At 39.8% G+C, this 17,912-nt stretch overlaps 1 protein-coding gene across 3 annotated transcripts in view; it reads left to right on the forward strand.

Annotated features, from left to right (window-relative positions):
- TRIM33 (tripartite motif containing 33) overlaps positions 1–17,531 on the forward strand; it is a 30,519-nt gene extending 12,988 nt beyond the window's left edge. Inside the window, exons 5-20 of one of the 3 annotated variants that reach the window (XM_065698175.1) lie at positions 164–280; positions 2,711–2,825; positions 4,445–4,591; positions 5,113–5,230; positions 5,517–5,761; positions 6,006–6,170; positions 6,959–7,159; positions 8,642–8,774; positions 9,784–9,847; positions 10,136–10,295; positions 10,688–11,034; positions 11,536–11,659; positions 12,375–12,449; positions 13,218–13,370; positions 15,088–15,138; positions 15,221–17,531. In XM_065698175.1, the coding sequence (XP_065554247.1) occupies positions 164–280; positions 2,711–2,825; positions 4,445–4,591; positions 5,113–5,230; positions 5,517–5,761; positions 6,006–6,170; positions 6,959–7,159; positions 8,642–8,774; positions 9,784–9,847; positions 10,136–10,295; positions 10,688–11,034; positions 11,536–11,659; positions 12,375–12,449; positions 13,218–13,370; positions 15,088–15,138; positions 15,221–15,433 (2,428 nt within the window). In that variant the 3' untranslated portion in view covers positions 15,434–17,531. The remainder of the gene's footprint in view (positions 1–163; positions 281–2,710; positions 2,826–4,444; positions 4,592–5,112; positions 5,231–5,516; positions 5,762–6,005; positions 6,171–6,958; positions 7,160–8,641; positions 8,775–9,783; positions 9,848–10,135; positions 10,296–10,687; positions 11,035–11,535; positions 11,660–12,374; positions 12,450–13,217; positions 13,371–15,087; positions 15,139–15,220) is intronic. The other 2 variants (XM_065698177.1, XM_065698176.1) reach the window with 2 other exon arrangements.
- The last annotated feature ends 381 nt before the right edge of the window (positions 17,532–17,912 follow it).

The raw sequence follows: 17,912 nt of genomic DNA on the forward strand, positions 1-17,912 counted from the left end.
AAAGGATTTTATCAGTACTGAAGCATCTTACACACTGGTGTACACAGTTTGATTTTTCTGTGTGTTTTGTCATATTTTTTCAAAAAGCTTTACATCTAAATTGGAACTCTTGAGTTTCAGCCCATTCCTCCTTGGTAATTGCTATCTTTTGCATGTTGAAAAGGTATCAGTTTCTGGAAGAGGCTTTTCAGAACCAGAAGGGTGCAATTGAGAACCTATTGGCCAAACTTCTTGAGAAGAAGAACTATGTAAATTTTGCAGCTGCCCAAGTTCAGAATAGGTGAGTACCCAAAATGATGAATTGTTACTATTACATTCTTTTGAATGCAGCGTACTAAGATGAGTGATGAACTAGAATAATACTTCACATTTTAATTGATTTTGCATCTTGAGTGGTATTGGAAATTGAGTAGGAAATTGTGGTTAGTTTGGTTTAAGCAGGCAAGCAAAACTTAGTGTCATTAACTGACAGGAAGACAAGCTTTCCCTTAGGTAGCTTAACTTAAGAATTCCAGAATGAGTTTAAATTCAATGTCAGGTAGAACACTGAATATAGGGATGGAAAGAGCACAAGATCACTGCTGTTTTTTTCACCCTCTCATGGTGATGTGGTGTGCTGGAGGTCAGGGAATTCCACTGTGATTCCAGTGGTTTCATGAGCCTTCTGCACCTTTTAGGTCACTTGCAGAATGACACCTCGTGGAGATGGGAAGTATAAGGGAGAAGGAAGTGCCCCGAAGATAGAAGGGGAACTTCTGCTGCAAATTTTTAACTCCTAGTGGTAACATGTACATTTAAAAAAATCCCCAAAAGACTTGCAAGGGAAGGAGAACATAGAACATGGCAGAGGCAAGTGTGTGAAGGTGGAAGTAATGGAAATTAAATTCTTTGCATTGACTCAGAATGAAACTCTTTGAAGTTTCCCAAAGGTGAACACCATCGTGAAGGAGAAGGACAAGCTGTAGAATTGTTACATCCTTGAAGAAGAGACAGAGACTCGGCTTAATGAGAAATAATTAAACTAAAAGGTCAAGGAATCATAGAATCATAGAATGATTTGGGTTGGAAAGGACCTTAAGATCATCCAGTTCCAACCCCCTGCCATGGGCAGGGACACCTTCCACTAGACCATGTCACCCAAGACTCTGTCCAACCTGGCCTTGAACACTGCCAGGGATGGGGCATTTACCACTTCTCTGGGCAGCCTGTTCCAGCGCTGCCACACCCTCACAGGGAAGTTCACGAAAGGTTCTGTGATAAGAATTCAAGGCCAGTAATGGCTGGTGCATATATGAGTAACACATAATGGTGGGTTTTGCCTAAGAGTTTCTGGCTTCTCTGAAAATTCAGTGAATTTCTGCAGCATGTGGTTGGGTTGTGTAAAGCTCATGATTATCCACTGAGCCAAATGGATTTTGCAAGTGAGACAGTAGGCTACTTTGCCATTCTATTCAGTGTTGAAGTGTAGGGCACAAAATCCGTTATCATAAATCTTCAGAGAATGAAAAAAATGTATATTACAATAATGTTGTCAGTGTTAGCAGATGGTATGAAATTGCCATCCTATGTGATTGTGAAGCATAAAACAAGGTAGAAAGAATAACTGCCTGGAATAATTGGTAGGTGCCAAGGATGGATGTCTACTGACTTAATGAGGGGTTGGTTGAATGCTTGTTGAAGACCAGGTTGTGCTGTGAAAAAGCACAACCTGTGTCCAAGGTGCCTTAAAGGGCGTTTAACACCTATCATGAAGATGTCAGCCAAATAAATATTGGTCTTGTGATCCTGTCAGGATGAATGACATTGCAAGTTCAGATGCTTGATCTAGGAGTGAAGAAGCCCTTCACAAAAGGACAGCTGAAGTCTTTACACTCAGACTGGCTCATGCAAGGTGGTGTGCTCTGCCGCCTACAAGTGAAGCAGAGAATCCTCCTGCAACATTATGTCATCAGTAGATTAAGGCAGCATCAAGTAAATCCTGAATTTGCAGTGAGGTTTAAGGAATGCTTTATTTCGAATTCTGTGGACAGAGCTCAAGATGATTTGCTTGAGACTGAAGTTGAGAATAGTGAAGACACTAAAACTGAGGAAGAATGGCAGTGATGGAAATGAAGAGATAGAAGGGCAGTAGTAATAAAGCACAAGAGAATATAACCTAATGTCAAGCAAATTGTTAGTGAATTGTTTGTCCTTGTGTATTGGCCTGTAATGCCTTACAGGCATGTAATAACCTTTTTGTTACAGGATTTTCTGGGTGAGGTGGAGGAATCAATCTGAAACTCATGATTCGCTTCCTTTCTGGTTAATATACAATAGCATAAAAGCTTATGGCATCATATATAAATTCTTCACAATGAAAGAGACATGATATAGAGATAAATATAGACGTGTACATATGCACACGTCTTGGCTGGGTATGTCTCTGTATAAAGCATATAAACCACAAGGTCTGTTTCATATAATTTTAAGTAAAACCCAAGTTATAATTGAGACACCATCTTGATCTCAGGCTATACCATTTTTTTCCAAACCTGAAATTTTAGATGGCTTCTTTGATAAAGCTGATTAGTGATTATTTCTCTTAGAAATCAAACAAGCTATATGTTTTGCATGTATCAGAACTCCTTCAATAACAGAAGTTGCTCCTTCACTCTCCAGGGGTCAGTGATGTTAAGTATTGACTGCCTGACAATACATTTCTCTTTTTTAGGATAAAAGAAGTAAATGAAACAAACAAGCGGGTAGAACAGGAGATCAAAGTGGCTATATTCACCCTCATCAATGAGATCAATAAAAAGGGAAAATCCCTCTTACAGCACCTTGAGGTACAGTTAAGAGAAAAACTAGTAGTGTTGTTTGCTGTTTCCTTTTCCCTATTGAGAACTTATATTCCATGTTTAAAGTTATTCTTTACAGTGTAAATTCCCAGGGACAGGTCTGTAATTTGTCTTGAGCACACAACAAATTGATGCCATGTGTTTGATGTAGCTTTACATCATGACTTCCTCTCCTGGTTGTTGTTAAAATCAGATTTCCTCCTTTTGCTTGCATAGGGTGGTGGCATCAGGGGAAAAAGGCAGGGAAGTGACAGGTAGTCATTTTCACTCCTGGTGTCCTAATAGAATCATAGAATCGTAGAATAGTTAGGTTTGGAAAGATCAAGATCGTCTAGTTCCAACCCCCCTGCCATGGACAGGGACACCTCACACTAAACCATCCCACCCAAGGCTTCATCCAACCTGGCCTTGAACACTGCCAGGGATGGAGCACTCACAACCTCCCTGGGCAACCCATTCCAGTGCCTCACCACCCTAACAGGAAAGAATTTCCTCCTTATATCCAATTTAAACTTCCCCTGTTTAAGTTTTAACCTGTTACTGCTTGTCCTGTCACTACAGTCCCTGATGAAGAGTCCCTCCCCAGCATCCCTATAGGCCCCCTTCAGGTACTGGAAGGCTGCTATTAGGTCCCCACGCAGCCTTCTCTTCTCCAGGCTCAACAGCCCCAACTTCCTCAGCCTGTCTTTATACGGGAGGTGCTCCAGTCCCCTGATCATCCTCGTGGCCTCCTCTGGACTTGTTCCAACAGTTCCATGTCCTTTTTATGTTGAGGACACCAGAATGGCACACAATACTCCAGGTGAGGTCTCACAAGAGCAGAGTAGAGGGGCAGGATCTTGTTAGTATTTGTTTCCTTAGTAATTCTCACAACTGGTGTTGACTGCTAACAAATCCTGACCCTTTAAGTACCCCTAGGTTTTCAGAGGCGTGGTAGTTATACGTGTTTGTATGTAAAGGTATTTTAAGTTCTACAGATTGTCATTGTAAAGGAGGCAGTGACTTTAAGCATACTTTCCAGAATATTCTGATTAATAATTAGATTCACTTCGAATCTGTAGAAATTTAACTTATGGTTTCAGTTTTTATCTGAAGAGAGGAAATCCATCAGAAGTTAGTGCAGAGCACGCTGCCAGTCTGCATGGTGTGACTGAAAAAAATAAGACCAACTTAATTACAGTAGATTTCTCCTGGTTAAGGAACAGCTATTTGGCAATGACATAAAATATTCCTGGAAGAAAAGAGTGTTTGATCAGGACTGAAATACAGGATTTAACATTAGACGAGTAACTGAATTTTAGCTTTTTCTGTTGACATAGCATTTGGTACAGGCTAGAAAATTCCACTGGAAAATTGCCTTTTGTTGTGAGGTTGTAACAGTTGCCCAGTCCTGAAGATTGAGCTTCCCTTTATTTTGATACCTTTGTGAAGAATGGTAGAGAAGAATAATAGCAAACTTGCTGGTTCTAGCCCCTCTGAATATGAGCATTAGCATAAGCTGCTTTTCTTATGACAGTTTTCTTTTGCTCCAAGACCTGTTATAGGAGTTTACATTTTCCTCTTAAGTCTGAAGCTTCCATTGTAATCAGGGTTTTGTTTCTTTGTAGAATGTAACAAAGGAGAGACAGATGAAGTTAATACAACAACAGAATGACATCACTGGACTTTCCAGACAAGTGAAGCATGTGATGAACTTTACTAATTGGGCTATTGCAAGTGGGAGCAGCACTGCTTTGCTATACAGTAAACGGCTGGTAAGGAAACATCCTTTAATTTGTCTGTGCAGTACAGAGAATGTTCAGTCAAAAGTGTTTGAAGTATCCTGTAGCTTCACTAGATTATATCCATGGAAGAGACAATGAGTTATTCATGCTTCAATTAAAACAAAACAGAAAAAAAAAACCCTCTGTAATAATGGAATGAATTTCCTGAATTGCACACCGCTTTTCATTTGTAAAGTAAGGACTTAACAATAGGATCATAGAAGGGAATGGGGTCAAGCTCTGTAAAGGCACCTCAGTGTTTTACTTGAGTCATTGTAGTAGTATTGTGTAACAGCACTTCTCCATAATCCTCTGAGTTGAGTAAAAAAACTAATTGTACAAGGGATGTTTTTCCTGGTGAATTGTGAATTTTCAAGCTAGGAACTAAACTTGCTATTGACATTCCTTGTTGGTGATCCAGCAGTTTAATCTAGCTGGGCAAACACACACTTCTTGATGTCCTCATTCTTTATTTCATTGTTCTCACCACTGTTGTTTCTGATTCGCATTAGATAACATTCCAGTTACGGCATATTTTAAAGGCGCGTTGCGATCCCGTCCCGGCTGCCAATGGAGCAATCCGCTTCCATTGTGACCCTACGTTCTGGGCCAAGAACGTTGTCAATTTAGGTGAGAAAATGGTGTCTATTTATTCTGAAAAACTACTTACTTGAAAAACTAGATTGAATTGAGGGTGTTCATCCAACATGAGTGGGTTGGAGTGCAATGCATCTCTTAATTCAGAAGGCCAAAACTCTCTTGACATAACTCATCCAGCCCTGGTTACTCTGTATCTGCTCTGTTCTTCCTATTAGCAAAACTAATGTTAGAAACATCTGAATATTCTGCATTTGTTAACCTTCGGATGATCATAGAGATTTAATTGTTTACTAGTTCTTCTTTTGGCTTTCTTTAGGTAATCTTGTCATTGAAAATAAACCAGCTCCTAGTTACACTCCTAATGTAGTTGTTGGACAAACTCCTCCAGGAACAAACCATGTCAACAAAGCTCCAGGACAAATCAATCTAGCGCAGCTTCGCCTTCAGCATATGCAGCAGCAGGTGTATGCACAAAAGCATCAGCAGATGCAGCAGATGAGGATGGCGCAGCCAACTGGGTCAGTTCCCAGGCAGACGAGTCCACAAGTCATACAGCAGCAGGTAAGTATCTTGTATGTTGTTATTTCGTGTTTTACAATAGCGCTGAGAGTTAAAATAGCTCTGTCAAATATTAATCTACAAAGCCGTTTATGAACATGAAATTCTTTTGAAATTTGCCATACTTGAAATGTGACAGCTCTTGGCTTTTCTCGATGTTTTTAACTAATAAACCTACTGTGGAAAGAGATTGGCTTCTTTTTAACATGTTCAAAGCACCAATTTTAAAACCAAAAAACCCTTGCAGCCTCCCAGGTTGATCAGCATGCAGACCATGCAGAGGGGTAACATGAACTGTGGGGCTTTCCAAGCACATCAGATGAGAATGGCTCAGAATGCTGCTCGTATACCAGGAATACCACGCCACAATGGACCACAATACTCCATGATGCAGCCTCACCTTCAAAGACAAGTATATCCTGTGTACACGCTTCATTTGTGCCATTGTGCCAATCTGTCATTACAATAGATGATACCTTCAGCTGTAAATGTGTTTATGTAGCGTGTAGAACTCTCAGCTACACACGTGCTTTTTCATGTGGCATATTGTACTGTGAACATCAGAAAATCCAAACCATAGGAGTGAAAATGAGTTCTAATGTTTGTGTTTCATTTTAGTTCCGGGAAACAAAACATTTCCTTTTTCATTTTTCAGTGACATTCAGCTTTTAGGTTTCCTGGAGAACAGTCAAAGAGTAGTGAAGCTCAAAGTGATGTAGTCGAGGGTTTCTAATGAAACCAAATTCAAAGTGATTTTAAATTTAAACCTGAAGCATGATGCAGAGCTCTGCATACCATTCAGAATGGAAGTTCTTGACGGTGAATGTTAATGTGACTGGAAAACCAAAAATTACTCTAATACTTCAAACAATTACTCTTTAAGTTTGTAGACAGACATGTGGACTCTGAAGTTGTCTTTGGAGGAAATAATTAAGAAAATGTAACTATATATGAACATGATTTGGTGGAATACGTGCTGTATGTTTAAACATCTAGCCACATAAAGTGCTTTTTCTTTCCAAGTAAATAAAAACAGCAGTTGCTTTGCATTCTGTGCTATCAGGTTACGTTGATAGAAATGTAAGTTTATATATTCCCCCCTAATTCTTTATTGAGGACTATCCTATAATGCACGTTTTACATGCAGTGTCTGTCTGATTTGTCTGCAGTGCAGTCATGGTCTCTTCTCTTTTCCTGCAGCATTCTAACCCTGGGCACGCGGGGCCTTTTCCAGTTGTTTCTGTGCACAACACCACTATTAATCCAACCAGTCCCACTACAGCAACAATGGCGAGTGCAAACCGTGGTCCAACGAGTCCGTCCGTTACTGCAATTGAACTCATTCCTTCTGTGACAAACCCTGAGAACTTACCTTCCCTGCCAGATATCCCACCCATCCAGGTCAGTGGAGGAGATCAGGCTGTGGGTGAAGTAACGATCTGCTTTCCATTCTCTTTTTTTATTTGGTTATTGGTACTTGTCTGTGGAATGGTATAAATTACCATTTAGAGTTAAAGAATTAACATCTTCAGCCCTTGACTTGTGCATGTAACTTATTTCACTATACAGGGCTGACCTGCTTGACATGTTTTAATCTTTAGATTAATCACTACTTAATGGCTGTCCTATAGTGAAATTGATACTTGGATTAGTTAATCCCAACTACTGTGTTTGCTTCCTTTCTTCCACAAGACTACTGTATGCAAAGATACCACTGGAAAAGTTGAATAGTTACATATGTTGAATGACTTGAATGGAGATTTATTTAAAGTTATGTGGCACTTCTCTGTGATGTCCCTAAATATAGCACTCAAACGTAGGAAGTACTGAGAAAAGGTGTCCCCCTGTCCTACTTGTCTGTCTCCTCTCCATTTCCTCTGTACCACAGTAGAGTGGCTCTAATAATTTCCTTGTGTGCAAGAAGCCGTTTACATCCAACATTTACATCCATGTAGATTGTCTGCTGTAATACCATAGCAACTTGTTTAACTCTTAGAGTCATGTTCAGGGGGTTGTATGTTCATGTTTTCTCACAAGGCTACAAGTAATTTGCATGTAAACATAGTGAAGGGGGAAAAAGGATCACATCTGAATCTGGTTTATGTGCAGTGCTGAAGCTTCATTTAGTCACTAGAACAAAACACAAGTATAACCAACCGGTTATGACTGATTCACCTGTATGTGTCCAAAGTTTATGATACACCAAGCTAGAAACTTCTGGTAGTGGGATGTGTAAAATATAGGCATGCAGCTTCTGGGTACACTGAAAAAGCAGAATTTCGTTCAGATGCTCTTTTTCTATACCTGTTTATGGCTGTCATGGATTTCAAACACATCATTTGCAGTTATGCTGTCTTGCAGTTAATAGTTTTAAGCTTTAAGGAGATAGTAAGTAATAGGGTACCCATGTTTTAAATGTATCAAAATCTGTGTAAAAGTGAGTGGGAGGGAGCAAGACTTCACATCATCCTGAGGTAAAACTAGTTCATGGTTTCCCTTAGTATCTTAACTGTGGAATAACTCATCACATTAGTAATTTGGTAGTTCATGTGACTGACCACCGTTTGTATGACTAACACACTGAGCATCTGGGAACCAGAAAGTTTGGAATGACCTAGAGTAAGTGTAGCCGATGACCATACTGGAAGAACTCAGATATTTGGGAGCTATTGAGAAATCTCACTTTAAGTTTCTGACTGTGAGTTTCTGTTTTGAAAGTCTTATCTCTATATGAAACTGATAGAAATGTTTGCTGATGTCCTGAAACCTTGTGGGCAGAGGGTGCAATTCTGGTAAAGATACTGATCCCACTTGGAAGATGTGGAACTATTTGAAAGGTTTACTTAGGCCTCACTGATTCAGACTTTTGGTTTTTCTTTTTAGCTTGAAGATGCTGGTTCAAGTAGCTTAGATAACCTTCTAAGTAGATATATCACAGGCAGCCACCTACCCCCACAACCCACAAGTACCATGAATCCCTCCCCAGGACCTTCAGCTCTATCGCCAGGGTCATCAGGTGAGTGTGATGGGGATTTCTAATGATTCTAAAAAGCAAATGGGTATTTCTGGCATTTAAGTTGAAAACAATTACCTTCCATTTCCTGCCACCAGGGAAGTTCTGCTAGAATTTAATTTGCTCAGAAATAAATTCTTCTGGAAATATCGATGTTACCCTCCTTCAGAAATATCTTTATAGTAAGAAACTGCCCGGACATGAATGCCGTATTCCAGATACATGTAGAGACTACATTGTTTTATCACATGTTACCATGATGACTGGCTAGACCATTCTGAGGTTTGGGAAGTAAGTTTCTAGAATAGCTTAGGATGCCGTGGAGGGACTCTTCATCAGGGAGTGTAGCAATAGTGTAAGTTCAAACAGGAGAAATCTAGGTTGGATATAAGAAAGAAGTTTTTCCCAGTCAGGGTGCTGAGGCGCTGGTACAGGGTGCCCAGAGAAGCTGTGGCTGCCCCATCCCTGGCAGTGCTCAAGGCCAGGTTGGACACAGGGGCTTGGAGCAACCTGCTCTAGGGGAAGGTGTCCCTGCCCTTGGCAGGGCGTTGGAACTGGATGATCTTAAGGTCCTTTCCAACCCAAACCAGTTTGTGGGTCTATGATTCTTAGTCACGGGAATATCATTTCAGCAAGGTCACACTAATAGTAGCAGATGGATGATAGAGCTTTCGTTACAGATGTGAACAAAGTAAGTCACCAGTACCTAATGTTGAGTTATTTAAACATTGAAAATGTCCATTTCTATTAGTAAGAAGCCAATTTCATTTGATAATGTGTTTCTCTTAGTCTTCTCTCTGTAAGATTATTGTAAAACTCTGTGAATGAATGGTTGCAGCAGCGGAACTTATGTTTCTCAAAACCTAAGTGTAAAACAATCTGCTTTTCATTACTTTATTGGTGGATGTCAGTGGACAACATTTGAGGACTTAATGGGCTGAGGGCTACAGCACTGTTTGGATTAGGTGAAATAGATTTGTACCAAGTCAACTTGTATGCTGCTGCTTTGCAGGTTTATCCAACTCCCACACTCCTGTGAGGCCACCTAGTACCTCCAGCACAGGGAGCAGAGGAAGGTGAGTGTGTTAACACTGCCAGGCTGAAAAATCAGACGTGAATTGAAATAATGAATTGGCAGTGGGTCAGTATGGCTTTGACATAACTGTGACCCAGTAATGGAAGAATGCTTGCAGGACAATGATTTGCCTCCCTCACCCCTTTCACTATGATTCTCTGCTGTCTTTTAAATTTAATCTACCTTGTGAATGTTCTGACATGCTTTGACTTTGTTATTGTACAGGAAACAGTCACTTTTTTTAGCTGTGGTGAGTTTTCCTCTTATTTACACACTGATATCTTTCTAGCTGTGGCTCCTCAGGCAGAACTGCTGAGAAAACAAGCATTAACTTCAAGTCTGACCAAGTGAAAGTCAAGCAAGAGCCAGGGATGGAAGAAGAGATATGCAGTTTCTCAGGAACAGTTAAACAGGAGAAAACAGAGGATGGCCGAAGGAGTGCTTGCATGGTAAAGTTAGTTTGTGCAACAGCATGTAATGGCTTGCCTTAAGCATCAAATTCTGTGATTTAATATGGTTTATGTACTGGGAGCAGGGTGACGGATTTTTGGGGATTTTTCCTAGTGACAGTGAAGGTATATTTTTAACCATTTACTGGTGTGTTTGTCTTGAAAGTTTGATCACGTTATATCAGTAGAAATAAGTCTGCTCTTGAAAAGGGTGGACTTGTGAACAAGTAGTATTCAATACTGTATGCGAATCAGGTCTTCATGATTTGCCATGTATTGTGGAAGATGAGTATAGTACCTCTAAATGGTGGGAATGCTTTTGACTTGCAACGTATGAAGAAAGATGCCCGTGTAAAATTGACTCTGATTTTCATGTGCTACTTTCATTTCAGCTTAGCAGTCCTGAGAGCAGCTTGACACCACCACTGTCCACTAACTTGCATCTGGAAAGTGAATTAGAAGCATTAGGAAGCCTTGAAAATCATGTAAAAACTGAACCAGCAGATTTAAGTGAAAGCTGCAAACAGTCTGGACATAGCCTTGTAAATGGAAAATCCCCAGTGCGGAGTTTAATGCACAGAGCAGCAAGAGTTGGAGGAGAAGGCAATAACAAAGATGATGATCCAAATGAAGACTGGTGTGCCGTATGCCAAAACGGAGGGGATCTGTTATGCTGTGAAAAGTGCCCAAAGGTGTTTCACCTGACTTGTCATGTCCCGACACTCCTCAGCTTTCCAAGGTACCAGAAAGAGTGTAATGTTTCCTGAGAGCAGCTCTGTGCTTTCATTCATATGGTATATCTCAACACGGTGTCAAAACTGGTGCTTCATCCTCAGCATCAGCTAGTTCTGAATGACTTCCTGTCAGTAAAAAACAATCTGATATTTCAAAGGCCTGCTTGAATTGCTTAATTTTGCCTGTAACTGGTCGGTGTTTATCTGATAAACACATGGTCTCTCAAAGTAAGATTCTGTTATTGAGAGTCAATTTTAAAGTCATGGTAAAGAAGGTGTTGTGAAGTATTAGTACGTACTTGGGAGAGAAATGTGAGGGCAGGAAAAATGCCCATGACTGGCAGAATTACCTTGAGCATTAAGGGTTATTTCTTATCTTTGGGTATCCCAAGCGTTTACTATAGTAAGATGTGAATCTGTTAGGGCTAACAAAAGAACCTTTGTAGTCATCACTAAAGAGACTTTGTCCCTGGATACCTGGAATAACAGCATTTGTTTCTGTCTAGTGGAGAGTGGATATGTACGTTCTGCAGAGATCTGAGCAAACCAGAAGTAGAATATGATTGTGACAATTCACAGCACAGCAAGAAAGGGAAAACAGCACAAGGCCTGAGTCCTGTGGACCAAAGGGTATGTCTCACATCTGTGGGAATCTGTTGCATAGGCAAATGTGTCTTCTCACATTAGCTGTCCCCCCCCTGCTTCTTGAAGATGTTTTTGCTGTGGCTGCAGGAAATTAAGTATAGTTGTGGCTTTAGCAAACAAAGCCCTGACATGAGTAGTGGGACTTTTTCTGCTGTCACCATGTACCCAGATGTGACAATGTGGGAGTGCTCCATCACATTGGCACTGTAATCATTTCGTTGCTAAAACTTCCATGTAAACACATATTTTGTATTTAAATGCATCCTTTAACATGGATGAATGTCTTCAGTGTTCTTAATTAGAAGTTCATTGCATTTAACATTGATATAACCTTATAAATAGCTATGTGAGTCTGGTGCATGAAGTTCATGCTGAGAGAGGTGCTAGCAATATTGAGGTGCATTCTTGTAGAAGGTGTAGTGACCTTGATGGTCAGAGTTGTTCTGAGCTTTATCCTGTCAGTCTGTGCATAATGAAATTGAATTCCTCCAAAGGAATTACAAGCAATGGAGATAAAAATATTTCAACAGGGAATTTGTAAAAACCTTTGCATTTGATAGTTAAACTTGTGAGGGTTGCATTTCAGTTTTCTAGTACTAAGCTGATAAAGTACAAACCTGCTTAAAACAGGGAGATGGGAACTTCTGGGCCAAGGATAAATTAAGCATATTAATGTGAAGCTGTTTATTTCTTCCTTAAGAAATGTGAACGTCTCCTGCTTTACCTGTATTGTCATGAGCTGAGCATTGAATTTCAAGAGCCAGTCCCAGCCTCGGTGAGTCTCCTGAAAAGTAGTTGGTGATTTAGTGATAGTTTAGATGGATTGGTTTGTGATGGTTAGTGCCCCATCCCTGGCAGTGTTCAAGGCCAGGTTGGACAGGGCTTGAAGCAACCTGCTCTAGTGGAAGATGTCCCTGCCCGTGGCAGGGATTTGGATCCAGATGGTCTTTAGGGTCCCTTCCGGCCCAAACCAATCTGGGATTCAGTGACTTATTTTTGGCATAACATCCCTCAAAGTCTAGAGTTGGGTTCAGGAAGGAACTGGCAGCTTTTACTTGAAGGATGTCCCCCTTCATCAACCTAAAAGTTCTGGTGGTCATCCAGTATTTCATGATGCTGAGAGACACAGGAGCTGATTCTGTTGCTTCTCCATGCAGAGGTTCTGCTCCTAGTCTCAAACCCAGATAGTTAGATACTTTCATTGAGCAGTTGTTGAATTGGAACATAATGTCTTGGGATAGCCATGAAATTAAAAATGCTGTAGGATGTTTTGGTCAATCTTTTAAATTAAAAAGGAATGAAACTACTTCTGTTTCAGCTGTAAAAGAAGTAACTATATTGCAAAGCATTGTTGTGCTATGATAGACACTGAAGGTTAGAAAGAACTTCTTAAACAGTTTGAGGAAAGGCAGTTGTTCTCACTTGTGGAACATGCATACAGTGCATGATGGGATTAGTTGATTGTTAATCTGACAAGTGAAGAAATTCAGCTGCTTCTCTGAACTGTTTAGTCATCATAGTGATAAATTACTGTGTTTTGCAGATACCAAACTACTATAAAATCATAAAGAAACCAATGGATTTATCTACAGTGAAAAAGAAACTGCAAAAGAAGCATTCCCAACACTACCAGACTCCTGAGGATTTTGTGGCAGATGTGCGGTTGATCTTCAAGAACTGTGAAAGGTTTAATGAAGTATGTTAACTTCCAATCTGTACATGTTTTTTTACATGAAGATCTGTTTTAATGGGTTTCAATGTTTTTCTCCAGTTAAAGGCTCTGCTTCCAGTTTTAACTTCTGCTTATGGAGCAGATGCTGAATCAGACACGCAAATGAAACGAATGCAGTTACAGAACTACCTCTCAGTTCTAGCTAACTGGGGAGATCAGGTTTTAACAGAAGGTGCTTTTTAAAGTGCATTCACTGGTATGGATATATATGATTGAGGAGCAGGGTGACCTTGTTTCTGTACATCAAATAGACTGAAGAAGTGCTTAGGAAGTGTGGTAATAAAGATAATTAAGCAGTCCTTAAAACTGTCTCAAGCTATACAGGTAATTGCTCCTTCAGTGATGAAACATGGGAGACCTTTACTGAAGAAACTTCCTTTACTTGAGGAAAAATGCCTTTCTGAAGATTGTTCTGCTGGGTCTAGTACCTGCAAAGCATTGTGTTAATTGTGGCTGCAATTAAGCTTAGTGCTTTAGCTCATGGGTAGTTGGGCTCTCACAAAAATAGTTCTCAGTAGATAACTTTTGTATGGAGCCCTTTTTCTGATGAATGTGGGAAGTTGACTTATTTTGCAATGAGCCCATCTGATAATGATGTATTTGCACTTAATGTGAAATATGACTTCAGGAGGAATTACCTCAGTGTTATTAGGTGGAACAATGGGGAAAATATTTTGAGTCTAAAGAAAGAATGCTTGTATTGTGCTGAAACAGAGAGTGGGAGCTGCGATCAGAGGGTATCCTCATTTCTGAAGTGCCTTAAAAGTAAGGTGTTGTAAGGAATGGCTTCCTTCAGACCTTAGAAATGCATAAACCAGACAGTATTTTTCTGAGTTTTGCAGTGTTTGGGCTGCATTTCTGCCTGGATGAAAAAGTAAATGGAAGGAATTACACAAACCTATAATTAAAATCTCAACTGTTTCACAAGTGCACTAGTAAAAATCAAGGTTAATGCTGTAAATGCTCACAAGCATTTGGGACTTTGACACCCTCGACTCCCTTATGTCTCTGTATTAGGTGGAAGTTAATGAGCACTGTGGAAGAAGTTGCAATTATGTGAACTTCTCAATCAAGGGAATTAATGAAGCATCTGCTGTAGAGGAAAATATGCTGCATCTCTTAGGGACAAGAGTAAAATAAGGGAGCAAGGACTCGTGGATATGTTTTTTGTTTTGTTGGTGTTTTTTAAAACAAAAGGTGCTTTGGACTTTTCTCACTGTTTGAAATGCTAGCTTATGGCAAAAGATGGGTCATCCTGGCCTCTTATCATGTCTAGTGTCTCTAAGCCATATGCTTTTGAAAACTAGAAATCAAAGTGGGGTAAGATCCCCAAGAAAGTCTCATGGAGCATTTCTCTCTCAAGTGAGACTTCTCCACATTAATGTCCAGACAACTGAGATCTGTACTGAAGAAAGCAGTCAGGAGTAGAGCACAGTTCTGAAATGGCTGGGAGACACTTATTTGTACCAAAGTTGTGTGTTTTGTTGAAATTTATTTACTTCATGCCCCTCTCCTAAGACTGTTTTAAACCTGCTTCTGCTAAGTTGGAGAACTAAAGAGGTGTAGTCCATAACAAACTGTTCTGTTGTTATGGCTGACTTTAGTCATCCAATCCTATGCAATCTCATAACTTTAGGAAGGATTATAATTTATTTTTTTTTGACTCTGGTATCCTTTTTAGATGATGAAAGTTGTTCAAGTTTATGCAGAAACACAAGAGATTAATTTGAAGGTAAGCGTTTCAGACCATGCACACTTGGTGAACGGATGTGCATTTCCAACAGGTGAATATTCCTGTCTTCTTTTGTTTACAGGCTGATTCAGAAGTAGCACAGGCAGGGAAGGCAGTTGCATTATACTTTGAAGATAAACTTCCAGAAATCTACCCAGACAGGACCTTCCAGCCTTTGCCTGAATTTGAACAGGAAGAGGATGATGGTGAAATAACTGAGGACTCCGATGAAGATTTTATACAGCCACGTAGAAAACGCCTAAAATCAGATGACAGACCAGTGCATATAAAGTAATCTAATGATATGGACCTAAAATTTATTGTAAAAACTGTTATTTAAGTGTTCCTGGAATATTATCATGCCGACAGTGGCCACCTTGAAGAAGCTGATAGCTTTTTAAACAGTATTAGGTGACAAAAAACCCACTTGTACAGAAAAGCATTCTCATCAAAAGGGGAAAAATTGTATTGTAAATTTTTTGTGGTTAATTTCTTTTTTTTGTTTGTGATTTTTTTTTTCTTGATTTACTGTATGCTTTCTTTTCCTAATGGAGGGGACACACTCATCCTGGTCTCACAGATAGAGGTGGATGAATGTAGAAGAGAAGCAGATTTGACAAAAGATGTTCCATTTGCAGATAAGACTCCTTGGTAAAATGTTCCACAGCACTGGAACAACACAGTTACAGTGTCTTGCATTCATCCTGGACTGCAGTGTAAACTGTAAGCAATGTCCCTGAGCACCCCTCTTTGTATGAACTTTAGTGCGTGTTGTTCAGTCGCTTTTTTTTTTCATCTCATTTAAGTGATTTTGTGAATAACTGATCTTCTGTCTTGATCCAGTTACCTAAATTTGGCTTTCTTTACAACATTTTGTGTATAGTAAAAAGAAAAAAACAATATCATTAAACTGTTCTGAATTGGCAAGTGCAGGAGTGTGAGTTCTTGACAGATGAAAGACTAAACTGGTAGCAAGGATCTCTTTTCAGTAGGGCTAGGTATATTTATGATGCGTCCTGTACACAAAATATTTTAATGGCAGAAGTCTTAGCATCATGTCATCTGTCCCTGCTCCCCCTAATGAGGCAGAATGTCATCTCCAGTATTTATCAGCTCTTTTTCTGTACTTCAGGTATCGACTGAAGAGGTAGTAACTGGTTGGGGTGTTTTTTCCAGTCTTCCTAAATATCAGTTTCAAATAGACCACTTGGCAGACAATAACCTAGTAACTACCAAATGTGTAAAATTTCTTGTATTCACTTTGTCTTATTTGTAAATAGTGAATTGAGATTTCTTGCAGATCGGCAACATTTGCTGACCTGTTTTTAAGCTAATATGTATTCTTATTAATTGTTCCTATCAAGAAAAGATTTGTAATATATGCTATTTCTAACATTGCATTCATTTTGAGGTTCTGTCTTATTTTTATCAGAGTACTACTCAGAACTTTCTTCAGAAGCAGCTTAGGAGTGAAATGTCTCTAAAGAATTGGAATGAATCTGATTGGGTTATTTGTCCATCTATTGAACAAAGAACTTGCAGAGACCAGGATTTGGCTTGGAGTGGTTTCTGGTCAATAGTGAAAACAGAACAGTTTCCCTAAACCCTGTGGCAGGCACCTCTGCAGTGCCTTCCCATTGCACACTGCCTTCATTCCAGTATTTCTGGCTCAAATTAGGTCATCACAACGGAATTATAGTTTGAACAGTTGTTTCCTTTACTGACAGACATCCTAGAAATAAGAACTGTAATTTCTGGCCTTCACATAGATCTAAGTAAAGGAAGCTGACGAAATAATGTCATCAGATAAGCTCAAGTGGACAGACTGTAAACTTGCCATGAGGTTTTGTGTGACTGCAGCACTTCTGTGGTAAATCACAGGGGTTTGGGTATACTCAGTGTGAGCAATTCCTGTGACGTTGTATAAGCTTTACCATAATGGTAAAGGTAAATATTGTAGCACAGTGTATCAAATTGAGATATGCTCTCAGCAATTGTTTTATAAGAACAAAGTATATGTACATTGTGACTGTACCTCTCATAATAAACGAGGGAGCTGAAGGTATTTGTACCTTCAAGCTCATGTCTTTAGGTTACACAGATGTTAACACTTAAAACTCAGACTGGTGGGTTTTTTGTTTTCAGTTCTCAGGTGTTAACATAGTGCCAGGTTCAGTTGGGTTTTTACCAGTTTGTATGTGAAAGGAAAAGTAAACCTACTTAAGCAAATTAACAAATACCAAAACCTTTGCCCATAGAAAGGATGACATGTGAATAGGACACTAGTATTAACAAAGGCTCATTTAATAGCTCTGTATATTGCCTATTTCTGCATTTCTAGTTTCACAGCTTCATTTTGCAAAGGAAGAATATTAAAATTATAATGAAAATAAGATTTTTGTGAATTCTCTTCTATCGGGGTTGCAGTTTCTATGGCACTTAAGCAGGTTCTGTCCCTTCAGGCTTCAGCTTACTTTGTAAGGCACCAGTCATGGATTCAAGTACTGCAGACACCGGAGCATAGGACAAGTGTGGTGGCACCCTAGGCTAAGCCACAGAGCTGCAGTTCAGGGGTAGCACATGCTCCTGTCTCCGGCAGGTGCCATTGTTGGCCATGCAGACTCCAGGTACCACACCCCAGAGCTGGTGTCTGTTCTGGGAGAGCTTCTGACAGGTTCACTCCCTACAGCAAGATAGAAGAGGCTCACCCGCCACTTGCTGGTATTCCACTAGCTCACTTGCAAGCCACAAGTGATGCTGAGCTTTGACCTTGC

Source organism: Lathamus discolor, chromosome 19 (assembly GCF_037157495.1).
Source record: "Lathamus discolor isolate bLatDis1 chromosome 19, bLatDis1.hap1, whole genome shotgun sequence".
NCBI classification, from domain to species: Eukaryota; Metazoa; Chordata; class Aves; order Psittaciformes; family Psittacidae; genus Lathamus; species Lathamus discolor.